Genomic DNA, 12,469 nt, shown 5'->3' with positions numbered 1-12,469 from the left:
GATTTGACAGATATTTTACACCAATAATGGTGTAAACCAAACAAGAATTCTTCCAGGGGCACAAAAAAAACACCATACAATAAACAATAAAGATACTTCTCATCTTCAAAGTATCAGAACATGACTGTGTTTATCTTTGGACACCTGACAAAAAAATGTGAGAACTGTGCACCTATTCCCTTCTCTCTCTCATTGTTGATGCCTGTGGCTGCATCAGAAGATAGGTGTATTGGCGCCCCTTGGTGGCCAAGTAGGGAACTGCAGAGGGGGTATCAGGTGTTACCACACTAGACACTAGAGGCAGACAGTAGCTACAGTTACTTGGTGGGCAGCCTCTAAACGAGCTGGAGGAGACATCAGTGTTAGTGATGCATACTGTGCTCTGACAACCTGACCTACCCGCTAAGGATGTGCTAACCGCCATGGAGATTCTCGTAGTGGCACATTCTGTCAGATGGAAACATGTTGAGATGGTTTTAAAATGACAGCAAAGTGCAAATGGGACAATTACAAAACCGGTTTGTAACAAATATGAATTTTTATTACTCTTATTAGTATCCATTGTAAAGGAAGGCATTGGATGTCTGAGCAGTCTGCGTCCACTAACACAGATCTGATGGAACGGTTCAAAATAACATTGTAAGCAGCACACAAAGTAAGCAGAGAACATGGCCGAAGGTTTACAACCTTGTAAAAGCAATTGATCATGATTCCTCATGAATTTGTCCTCAAAATGAAAAGGCTAGGATTGTAAACAGGGTTTGTCATTCAACCGCACAGATGACAGAATATTTCTTTAAGTTGTGACAACAGAACTGCAAAAGTTTGTTTTTTGTGTTTCTTTGAAATCTACATTCAGGTTTTCAAGATATGTACAGTTGAGAGTCCAAAGTGGAAGGAGCAATCTGGGGGGAAAAAAGTAGTAAACCCATTGTAAAATGTTCCAACGTATGTCCTCTTTTTTCCCCCCTCACCCACTGGCCTCTCGGATTCAGAATGACGTACAGTACGTTTGAACACCATGGCGAGGAGCATGCTGACGGTCCTCTTGGGGGCGCTCACCTGGTCCAGTGGGAGACGCAGACAGGCAGGACAGTCCCTGGCGTGCATGCAGCCAGTTCTCTGTCATTCCCACTCACAACACCACCGAGCAAAAATGGACACCAGTATGACCTGTGGAGTCATAGAGAGAGTGTCAGTAGATAATCACAACAGTAGTGGAACTTCTAGACAACAGGAACAAAAGGGACATAACTTTTTTATTTTATTTACTTATTTCCCTTCCTTGCACAACCTGGTCCCTTGTCGTCCCGTGCTTCAATTGGCAAATCTTACTTCGATAGCTGATGTGTGTTGAGCGTTCAGGCATAAAATGACAGCCGTGCTTCACCCAGATGAGTGGTGCTACATCTTGGTCATACAGGTGAGTTATTCTTCCTATATATAAATGTAATTCCTATGTGCCACACTCTGCAGCCTGCAAACTGTTATAGATTGTCTGTCTGCATTCTGTGCTGGTCCCTTCAGTGCAGTGTAGTTATTTATCACCTGCTTGTGCATTCAGAGCAATGCGTTATGATGGGCCCTGTAATTCTTCTTCTTCTCGTTCTTCTCCTTCTGCAGTCTCTCTAGCTCGGCCTCGTACATCATTTCCTGGATCAGGTACTTCTCCCGCCGCATGCGGTCCCGCAGGTCCTTGGGCAGGTCTGGGATCAGGTAGGCGATCAGGTTCTTGATGGTGAAAACCATGTGCTACAAAAGAACACAACACCAATAGTACAGAAATTACAGAATGTCATCTCGGCTGAATATTGTGTTATGGTTTTGTTGAATGGAATATACTGTACAAACTAACCTCGAAGACTATGATGAAGGCCAGTCGTGCGGCCAGGACATGCCAGAACTGCAGTGTGTAGGAGTATGGCTCACCGGGCGAGTCTGGGGGCTCTCTGTAGTCACGATACCTGGGGGGTCAAGCACAGGGTCGAAAGGTCAAAGGTTATGACTTTTCTGTTTAAACAAGCCCAACCATACCAAGACTCTCTTTGGTCACCAAACCTACCTGCAGTACTTCACTGCTTCTCCAAACGTATCCGATCCATCTGTCCTGGGCACCGACGTGTTCTCAAAATCAGACACTCTGAACATCGATAGACTGGCGTTCACATATCCCATCATGCACCTGGACAGGAAACATTAAAATGTCAGTGGTTTGACGTTGTGATGCCAGAAAACATGTCAAAGGCAGACACTTTGCCTGTGTGGTCACTGTGGTCAGGCTCGCTCACCTCTCCCCGGCCCGGCCCTGCCCGGCACACGGGCCGTACTTGTATGCGTAGACAAGGCGTGGGATGAAGTCGGAGGTGACGGCGATGACAAAGGCGTTGGTGATGACGGACAAGATACCGATGCCCTCCAGGATGCCGTACCAGATCCCTGGAGAGAAAATAACAATGTTCTTGCTCCGATGCAAATGATTTATTACAGTTCACCAGCGAGCAGTCTGTCAGGACTTCTTCAAAGAATACTTATAAAGGGGTTTGAGAATGATTCCAAAAGTATAAAGCATAATAGACTGGCCCGCTAAAATCATCTGTCTGTGCTGAAACTAATGAAATAGGGTTCCATTGAGTGAAAATAGTTGAGGCACGGTGTTGGGTGTTGGCGTAGAACAATTACGTCTATATGGCATGTTTTGCGTTCCTTTGAAAATGGCCCTACAGTAGGGGATTGTCAGACCGGAAGATGAGCCTAACCTATGTCTTTGGCTTGAGAGGGCAGGGGTCTCCGCCACTGGGTGACAAACTTGTAGGCGTCCAGGCGGATCTCGATGATGTTGTTGAGGAGGGCCAGGAGCGGGGCCAGGGGGAAAGCTGCCACAAATATGGTGGTGAAGCCAAACTGTAAGACTGAAACACACAGACACAGGGAGTAAAGCGTCAACAGTAGTCTATTGAAAACCCCATTCAAAAACCCCATTACATTTTGTACAGATGGCCACCCCAAAGCCATATTCACTCAGAAAGGGCAATATGATTTGAGGTTATACCATTCAATGTCACAATTGTTACTGTATGTCAGTGCGTGTGGGCATTTCACAGGACAAAGTTTGCCATTTGATTTTGTGCTTCGTGAAGAGCCTCGCCAAGGAAGTCACAGACACAGTACATCGAGCGTAATTACAAATCAGCATTCAAAAAGCCTACAGAGACGCCACATAATGGATCTATGCAGCATTATGGGTTAAAATAGCATTATGGGTTAAAATAGCATTATGGGTTAAAATAGCAATATGGGTTAAAATAAACAGTGACACATGCATGTGGACATAGCTGCATGCAACCACGGAATCCTAGCCCAAGCGTTACACTGATCTGTCACTGTCATAAATGTCACGGTCATCTGACATTGTCACACATAAATCTGTCTACACCAAACACATGTAGGAGAAATGCTTCAACGAACCATTGTGTGATTAATACATGGCATGTGTCTGCTTTATGTACCTCACATAATCATACTTAAAGGACAACTCCACCCCAAAAACTATCTTTTGGTATTTGTTAAATTAGTCCATTGTTGACATAGTCCCAAAATGTTTTGCTTGTCAGCACTCAAGTTTTCAAGATATGCAACTTTCAAAACACAGAAATCATCCCCGTATGGTGCAAACCGCAGCATCATATAATGCAAAATGCATCATATAGTGATGATTACTGTATTTTGAAAGTTACGTCTTAACTTGAGCGCTGACAAGCAAAACATTTTGGGACTGTGTCAACAATGGACTAATTTAACAAATACCAAAAGATAGTTTTGGGGCAGACTTTTCCTTCAATATACACGTGTAAAATCTATGTAGACGTTAATTATTCACATTTACCAGCATTCACATTGATGGTAAATAAATGTAAACATGATATATACAGTACATGACTTGTATATAATGGTTTACGTGAGCAAACACTGTACGAGTGCTAGTTTATGGTTGACCTTCGACCTCCAGCTCCCCAGGGGGGCAAAGAGTATAAATCAGTCATGTAGGTCAACGTATTCTAGAATGTAACAAGAGCAGGTTAGAGATCTTACTGTCCAAACATGTTCCGGTTTTTACTCAACAGTTCCTAAATATCAGACTGTATTAGAGGATTATAAAATAGTGAAATGATGACATTTCAAAAATGATCTCTCTTAGTTAGTGAAGTTGGCAGAGGCTGCATGCCATTTTAGAGGATGTCATTCCTGTAAAGGTGAAGAGCTTACAGATTGACGTGGACATTTCACATGGAGAATTGCATAGCATTATACTTCAGTTAACTTTTCAATAATGACATCATACCCAGGTCATAACCACTCATTCTTTACACCAGTGTTTTCTTGGTAAATTACATTCCCGGGTCATTTGTGATGCTGGTATAATTTGTTAGAAATTCTGTATTCTTATGACAGGTGTTTTCAGCCTTATGTGGGCCCTGTGACGTTTAATCTATGAACTGGCTACTTATTCAAGTAGTCTGTATTTCAGTCTGGAATCTCTCAGACAGAAAGGTCATTTCCACCACCCAGAAACTAGCTAGGTTAATCAACACCCTCTGAGGTGATCTATAGTCATCAATAGACTGTAGTCAAGTGTGTTATTGTTTTGGCAGCCTGGAGAAAAAGTTGGCACTAACACCAGCACTTTGTCCACCACAGAACCACCTGCAGCCCCTCAAAGAACACTGTTGTGCCCAGTGGAAATCGGTTTTCTATAGAAGTAATTAGATCCTTAGCTAATATTCATGGCCTTTCTCCTCTCCATGTGCAGTTTGCCTGGCAAAGCAGAATATGATGGCAAGGAGCGCAATAAACATATTTGGCACATGCATTCATGACCTAACTAGTAAACAACATTTTGTTCTACAGTACCTTTCATGTTCACTGCAAGCAATCAGGCAATCAGGGAAAAATGACAACGGAGTTGGTGTCCCACATCTGACCAATAGGTTCTCTCAACTTATTAACAATTTACATTACACTACTCTTATTACTGTTGAATTATTATTGTAAGCGGTGCAAAAATAATTGTAATTAGTCATTGCTACACTGTACTTACTGTTAGCGTAACTAACGGTTACGTCTAGGTGCTGCTAGGGTTAGTTGTGCTGCTCTAAGTTGGAGTGTAACAATGAGTAATTAACATTCTTGTAACACTGTACTCACAGGAATAACTACACTGTACTCACATGAATAATTACACTGTACTCACAGGAATAATTACACGGTAATAAGAACCCCTTGTAAAGTGTTACCCAAATTGTTTAAGGAAATGGTTCACCCAATATACACATGTACATTGTTTTCCTTACACTGTAAGACATCTAGAGATAAGGTTAGACATCAATCCATCCTTTGGTTTTATATACCTGGCCAGTGGCCACAATTCCCAAATACTAACATTGTTGTTTTATTGTCCAAAGACCAATGTAACTCAATATCCCCAAAATGAACATGTTTAGCATTTCATGTCCAAATCATTCCAAAGTGTCTACAATTGAGCCATTTCTAGTCAAAGCGTGTGAACATAACAAACAGAACAGTGTAAGCACCAGTGATGGGAATGGGACAAACAGAAAGAAGAGGATCTATCGATGACAACGCCAACACATTTTTACACCCATCTTACACAGAGGAGTTAGCTATGTTTTCTGCATTTGTGTATTAACTGTGTACAAGATGATGACGACAATGACTCTCAGTGTTCTCAATGCAGAGCAGTGGCTTACTTGGTTGCTCACTCAGGTCTATATCGCTCGAGCCACACTGGTTTCTTCTGATTGGTCAATTGATTAATAGTGAGATAGAAATGATTTGCATTTTAAAGTAACTGTCCAGTGTTTCCAGATTTCTATGGAATATAACCTAGAACTAATTACAATATGAGTGAAATATTTTTCATCCAAAAAATGGTACTTAAGTATGTTAAAAAGCAGCTTTTTTTTGTATTGGAACGTTGCGGCCCAACAACAGAAAGGTGTGGGTGTACACTGGTAATTAAACAAATATATATGAGTAGACCAACTGATTGGCCAGGAGGATGACATCATCCTCTATGTGGAAATAGCAAGTATTTATTAAATGGTCTATTTGAGGTGTTTTTTAAAGGTGTTTTTCTCCAATGTATGCTTTGGCCACAAATACAAGTATAGGATGAGTCAACAACATTATTTGGGTATGAGTTTACCGAATATTAAGTTTTAAAGGTGAGATTTTCATTGGACAGTTGCTTTAAACGTGGGCTCAGGGTCAAAGGGCACATACTCATCTCCAGGTATTCGTCAAACAGTCCGTAGGCATTCATGGGCTGCAGGTTGTAGTCCCTCTCCCACTGCGGGAAGCTGGCCTTGGCGTTGGGGCCGTGCTCCTGCCTCAGCCTTCGCCGCGTCCACCAGTTCTGGATCAGCCTGACAAACAAGCCATTATAAAGTCACAGGGGGTGACTGGTGGGGATGACACGATAGGTGCTAGTTGCGTCTAATTGGCTAAGCCAGGTCATACTCACGGGTAGCCCAGCTCCATGAAGTTGTTCCAGGTCTGCTTGAGCACCATGATGATACCCATCTGCATGCAGAGATCTATCAAACAACCACTGGGATGGCACTACACAGAAAGGGGAAACAGCACCGACACTTTATTCAATCATAACTCTTCAACTAACTATCCAGTAACCCTAGTTTTCTGGTTCATAACACAGAGGTTAGAGTGAGAATACAGTGTTCCAAGCTACTTTACACTTAATCTGGGACACCCAGAACAAATTTTGGGGGTATTTGCGGCATGAACTCAATTCAGTTCTGGGCGGAGACGTGTTAGGAAATATACTAAAGAGACTAGTGAAGTCTCCATCCCTCTTTCTGGCAAGTCCACGGGACAAAATGTCCCCTCCACTTCCTAAATTCGAAAGATGCGAGCAACTGCAAAATTGTGATGCGATCAGCGAAGAAAAATCGACGTACTGGAACAAAGTTCCTAATTCGTAGTGGCATCCCACAGTCTGTCGACAGATGCTACTACCATTTATGTTATGTGCATCTGTCCACGAGAGTACTTTCCACTATACATTTTCCAAGTTGAACACATTTCAAAAGCCCAATGAAAAACATACAAGTTCACTCACCTCTTCCAGTTTCCAGCGGTTAATGAGGCGGATATAGGCTCCTGGCCGACCAGTGAACCTGACAAAGGTGGTCACATCATTTTACTAACTAATCTCTATGAAATATAGCCGAGTATTACGATTTACACCATGAAGTAGAGATGTTTCCTCACCTGCCCAGGAAAAAAGCTATGTAGAAGGTAGAGCTGTTGAGATTGACAAACTGAAACAGGAACATCTTCAGGGTGAAGCTGTTCTCCCACTCGGACTCAGTCCTCGGCTGCTCTGTGGACACAGAGCCAGAGGGAGAGACAGAGAAACAGAAAGAGGGAGAAAATAGAGAATAAGAGAGAAAGAAGAATAAAGAGAGGGCGACAGAAGGAGAGAGGGTGTGTATAAAACGACAGCCCCTGCATTATATTGACTGTAATTACCTCTGAGGATGGCATGTTACAGCATGATGACAGATGGAGGAACAGTTGTAGCTTACCTAAATTGGTGAGCAGAAGGGCAACTTTTTCATACAACTGAAAAGAAACAAGGTTACCAGTTAATAGGGTTTGTTTTCTATGACTCTCTTGACTCTCATGCGGTTGTAGCTAAAATGCGATACGTCATGACATTGAAGGGCGTTAGGATCCATTTTTATCAACATTTTGAGCACAACTGTAGTTAACTGAATCAAAAAGCGTTAGGGTTTCACCGCTGATAGACAATATACACTGAGTGTACAACATTAAGAACACCTTCCTAATATTGAGTTGCACCCCCCTTTGCCCTCAGAACAGCCTCAATTCATCGGGTCATGGACAAGGCGTCGAAAGCGTTTCACAGGGATGCTGGCCCATGTTGACTCCTATGATTCCCCCATGAACTGCTGGTGGTGGATCTCTACTCCAAATAGCTTGTTCCATCTCATCCCACAGATGCTCAATTGGATTGAGATCTGATGACTGGGCAGGCCACTGCATTAAGCTGAATTCATTCATGTTCGTGGAACCATTTCTGGACAATCCTAGCCTTGTGTCATGGGGCATTATCCTGCTGTTAAAAATCTATTCGCAGACAGATACACTGCTGCCATGAAGGGATGCACCTGATTGGTAATGATGTTCAGATATCCTTTGGCATTCAAATGTTGCTCCACTTTTATCAAGGGGCCTAATGTGTGCCATGAAAACACACCCCACACCATCACCACTAGGCTGCAATGTTGACACACACCAATGTGAAAAAGCAGGAACCAGGATTCATCAGACCAGGCAATGTTTTTCCAATTCTCCAGTGTCTTCGTTGCTTAGCCCATTGCAAACGCAGTTTCTTGTTTTTAATGAAAGAAGTGGAACTCTGTAAGGTTGTCGGCTGCCATACCCCATTCGTGTCAAGGTATGACGAGTTGTGCATTCTTTTGTATGTTTTTGGGCACCAATGTTGTACTGGACTGTCAGTTGACTAACTGTAGCACGTCTGCTGCTCTGCACAACTTGTGTCAGCCTCCTTTGTCCCCTTTCATCAATTATCAGTTTTTAATCACTGGTTTGCCAAATGTCCTTCCTTTGGGTGGAGCAGGTGTTCCTAATGTTGTGTACACTCAGTGTGTGTGTATATATATATATATGCCACTTTTTTAATCTCATAATCCTAAATGCATTTCTCAACAAAGCCCTTACCACATTGAGGAGCATGATGATGCAGAAGTTGATGCACACGGCTGTGCCGGTGGTGGCCACCTGAGAGTTATTCCTGATGAGAGCCCAGCCGAAGGCAGCAAAAGTGCTGACTGTGATCACGCGGTAAATCACGATGCCGAAGACGGCAGCGATCACCACCAGGATCTGTGGTCAATAAAACATTCTGGTCAGACACACCAATAGCAACAAGGCAAATCTGATTGATAGCTCACTGGCTTGTGTTGGCTTGCTTGCCACGTCACAGTGGTGGGTTTGATTCCTGCATGGGCCACTTACTGAAGATTTGAATGAATTCAAACAAAACCCAGTGGGAAACTGGTTTTGCGGCAAGCACGAGGCAACATGCAAACCATTTTAATGAATCTGTCCCTACTCAAATGAATTTATTATGAAATATTCACTATACCTACTCCAGGGACTTACCATAAAGAAGATTCCAGAAGCTGAGACGATGAGTCGGCTGTACTTGTCTGTAAAGGCCTGGTACGGCTCAGGCTTTCCAGATATGGGGTTCATCCTCTCCTTTTTGGAATATTTGGCCTCAAACTGGGGGCGGATTTCCTCCTGCAGCACACAGAAAGCTGGCTGAGCCACAAACGCTCCCAGAATGTTCTGCAAACGCCTGCAAAATTATCATGACACTTTCTTGAAACAGCTGTAGAACGCATAACTGTGGGTATTTCAAGAACACAGCAGAGTGTCATAACCAAGGTTGAATATTTTCCTGGTATTTTACAAATGTTCCATCCCGAGAATAAAACCACTTTTCTCCCGGGTAACCCAGTACTTCCCACCAAAACTGGAAGTGTCATTCAAAGTGTTTCATTTTTGGAGTGTGGACTGTGTCACTGTTTTATATGGACATCGCTCAAACCATGAAGCTGGGAGAGAAGCTGTTATGCTGGTGCAGGACATGCAGCCCACAAAGTTACAATTATAGGCAAGTAAATTTGATTGAAAAAAATGTATGTAGTAAGGCCTATTTTACATTTCTAGAATTAGTAGGCTTACACCTATATATACACAACTTTCATAATATTTCCCCTAATGTTGTGTGACGTGTGTATTAGCGTTTAACCCTGCCTTTTGGTAATATTTAGATATGTGCAAAACTGGCAAACACATGCCAAGGAAAATAAGTGGGCAGAATGTATATATTTTTTATTAAATGTAAAACCCTAATTTTACAAAGGGGGTGTTTAAAAAAATATATTACATGAATGTACCTCAACATAAAAATAATTGTAAAAATTCTGTGCTCCATACTGAGGTGGGCTGTCTGTCCTCAATGTGAGCATTGATGATTGATCACAGAGATACAGTGGGGCAAAAAAGTATTTAGTCAGCCACCAATTGTGCAAGTTCTCCCACTTAAAAAGATGAGAGGCCTGTAATTTTCATCATAGGTACACTTCAACTATGACAAACAAAATGAGGGAATAAATCCAGAAAATCACATTGTAGGATTTTTAATGAATTTATTTGCAAATTATGGTGAAAAATAAGTATTTGGTCACCTAAAGACAAGCAAGATTTCTGTCTCTCACAGACCTGTAATTTCTTCTTTAAGAGGCTCCTCTGTCCTCCACTCGTTACCTGTATTAATGGCACCTGTTTGAACTTGTTATCAGTATAAAAGACTGATCCACAACCTCAAACAGTCACACTCCAAACTCCACTATGGCCAAGACCAAAGAGCTGTCAAAGGACACCAGAAACAAAATTGTAGACCTGCACCAGGCTGGGAAGACTGAATCTGCAATAGGTAAGCAGCTTGGTTTGAAGAAATCAACTGTGGGAGCAATTATTAGGAAATGGAAGACATACAAGACCACTGATAATCTCCCTCGATCTGGGGCTCCACGCAAGATCTCACCCCGTGGGGTCAAAATGATCACAAGAACGGTGAGCAAAAATCCCAGAACCACACGGGGGGACCTAGTGAATGACCTGCAGAGAGCTGGGACCAAAGTAACAAAGCCTACCATCAGTAACACACTACGCCGCCAGGGACTCAAATCCTGCAGTGCCAGACGTGTCCCCCTGCTTCAGCCAGTACATGTCCAGGCCCGTCTGAAGTTTGCTAGAGAGCATTTGGATGATCCAGAAGAAGATTGGGAGAATGTCATATGGTCAGATGAAACCAAAATATAACTTTTTGGTAAAACTCAACTCGTCGTGTTTGGAGGACAAAGAAGGCTGAGTTGCATCCAAAGAACACCATACCTACTGTGAAGCATGGGGGTGGAAACATCATGCTTTTGGGGCTGTTTTTCTGCAAAGGGACCAGGACGACTGATCCGTGTAAAGGAAAGAATGAATAGGGCCATGTATCGTGAGATTTTGAGTGAAAACCTCCTTCCATCAGCAAGGGCATTGAAGATGAAACATGGCTGAGTCTTTCAGCATGACAATGATCCCAAACACACCGCCCGGGCAACGAAGGAGTGGCTTCGTAAGAAGCATTTCAAGGTCCTGGAGTGGCCTAGTCAGTCTCCAGATCTCAACCCCATAGAAAATCTTTGGAGGGAGTTGAAAGTCTGTGTTGCCCAGCAACAGCCCCAAAACATCACTGCTCTAGAGGAGATCTGCATGGAGGAATGGGCCAAAATACCAGCAACAGTGTGTGAAAACCTTGTGAAGATTTACAGAAAACGTTTGACCTCTGTCATTACCAACAAAGGGTATATAACAAAGTATTGAGATAAACTTTTGTTATTGACCAAATACTTATTTTCCACCATAATTTGCAAATAAATTAATTAAAAATCCTACAATGTGATTTTCTGGATTTTTTTTCTCATTTTGTCTGTCATAGTTGAAGTGTACCTATGATGAAAGTTACAGGCCTCTCTCATCTTTTTAAGTGGGAGAACTTGCACAATTGGTGACTGACTAAATACTTTTTTGCCCCACTGTATGCGATAGCAGAGAGAAGGACTAGAAATAATTTACGGGTTTCTTGCTGTTATTTATCCAGAGAAAAGGGATTGGGTTTGGGTGGAAAATCTCAGTAACCCAGTTCCCACTACTCATACCTCATAACCCTCATACCCCACTCATAACCCGAGTGGGAATCTCAAGGCAATGCTCCCTCTTGTAATATTTTGTATATTTTAGCAAAGTGGAACGTCCCTAGGACCTTCATGGTATGATTGTTAAAATCTTATAAGAAATGTATTTTTAAAAAATCACTAGAAAATCTGAAAAGTTCTTCTTGCTAGAAACACACACACGTTATGCCTGGGAGATTATTTCTAATTTCATGATGCTGATCATAATGAAGATATATATTTACCTCCTCTTCCTCCCAGTCAATTAGGTCCCAGTCATACGCAAGGACCGCTCGCCGCCTCTTCCAGAACTCGAGAAACACGGTTGCTAAAATACACAACTAGGTTAGTGTTTGAGGGTTGTTAGGGCTAGGTGAGTATGTGTCATATTCAATGTGGGACAAATATGTACACTTGTGTTCAAGCTATAAAACAATGTTGGCAATGTATTACAAACAGAATCATTTAAATTCAACCATCTCTTGCAATGCCGCTAAAAACAGGAACCCTTTAAATTCAACCATCGCTTTCTTTGTCGAAGGAAGGTTGTTTTGCATGACTTAAAATGATTAGAAGTTCTACACATTCAG

The 12,469-nt window shown here is 42.3% G+C and overlaps 1 protein-coding gene across 5 annotated transcripts in view; it reads right to left on the bottom strand.

Moving 5' to 3' along the window:
• Positions 1-519: 519 nt before the first annotated feature.
• LOC110499954 (anoctamin-4) overlaps positions 520-12,469 on the bottom strand; it is a 48,038-nt gene continuing 36,088 nt past the window's right edge. For 4 of the 5 annotated variants that reach the window (XM_090213717.1, XM_090213718.1, XM_090213719.1 and 1 more), the window contains 14 exons: positions 12,125-12,207; positions 9,250-9,390; positions 8,806-8,970; positions 7,626-7,662; positions 7,309-7,420; positions 7,157-7,214; positions 6,542-6,639; positions 6,301-6,443; positions 2,757-2,909; positions 2,289-2,436; positions 2,063-2,182; positions 1,856-1,964; positions 1,549-1,752; positions 520-1,173 (listed from right to left, as the gene is read on the bottom strand). In XM_090213717.1, the coding sequence (XP_090069843.1) occupies positions 1,561-1,752; positions 1,856-1,964; positions 2,063-2,182; positions 2,289-2,436; positions 2,757-2,909; positions 6,301-6,443; positions 6,542-6,639; positions 7,157-7,214; positions 7,309-7,420; positions 7,626-7,662; positions 8,806-8,970; positions 9,250-9,390; positions 12,125-12,207 (1,559 nt within the window). In that variant the 3' untranslated portion in view covers positions 520-1,173; positions 1,549-1,560. Of the gene's footprint in view, positions 1,174-1,548; positions 1,753-1,855; positions 1,965-2,062; positions 2,183-2,288; positions 2,437-2,756; positions 2,910-6,300; positions 6,444-6,541; positions 6,640-7,156; positions 7,215-7,308; positions 7,421-7,625; positions 7,663-8,805; positions 8,971-9,249; positions 9,449-12,124; positions 12,208-12,469 lie in introns of those variants that run through there. The other variant, XR_016490162.1, reaches the window with a different exon arrangement.

The sequence above is a fragment of the Oncorhynchus mykiss genome, chromosome 21, assembly GCF_057628025.1.
Source record: "Oncorhynchus mykiss isolate SJ-2025 chromosome 21, ASM5762802v1, whole genome shotgun sequence".
NCBI classification, from domain to species: domain Eukaryota; kingdom Metazoa; phylum Chordata; class Actinopteri; order Salmoniformes; family Salmonidae; genus Oncorhynchus; species Oncorhynchus mykiss.
The sequence above is the reverse complement of the archived record's forward strand: the minus strand, read 5'-3'. Positions and strand labels throughout refer to the sequence as shown.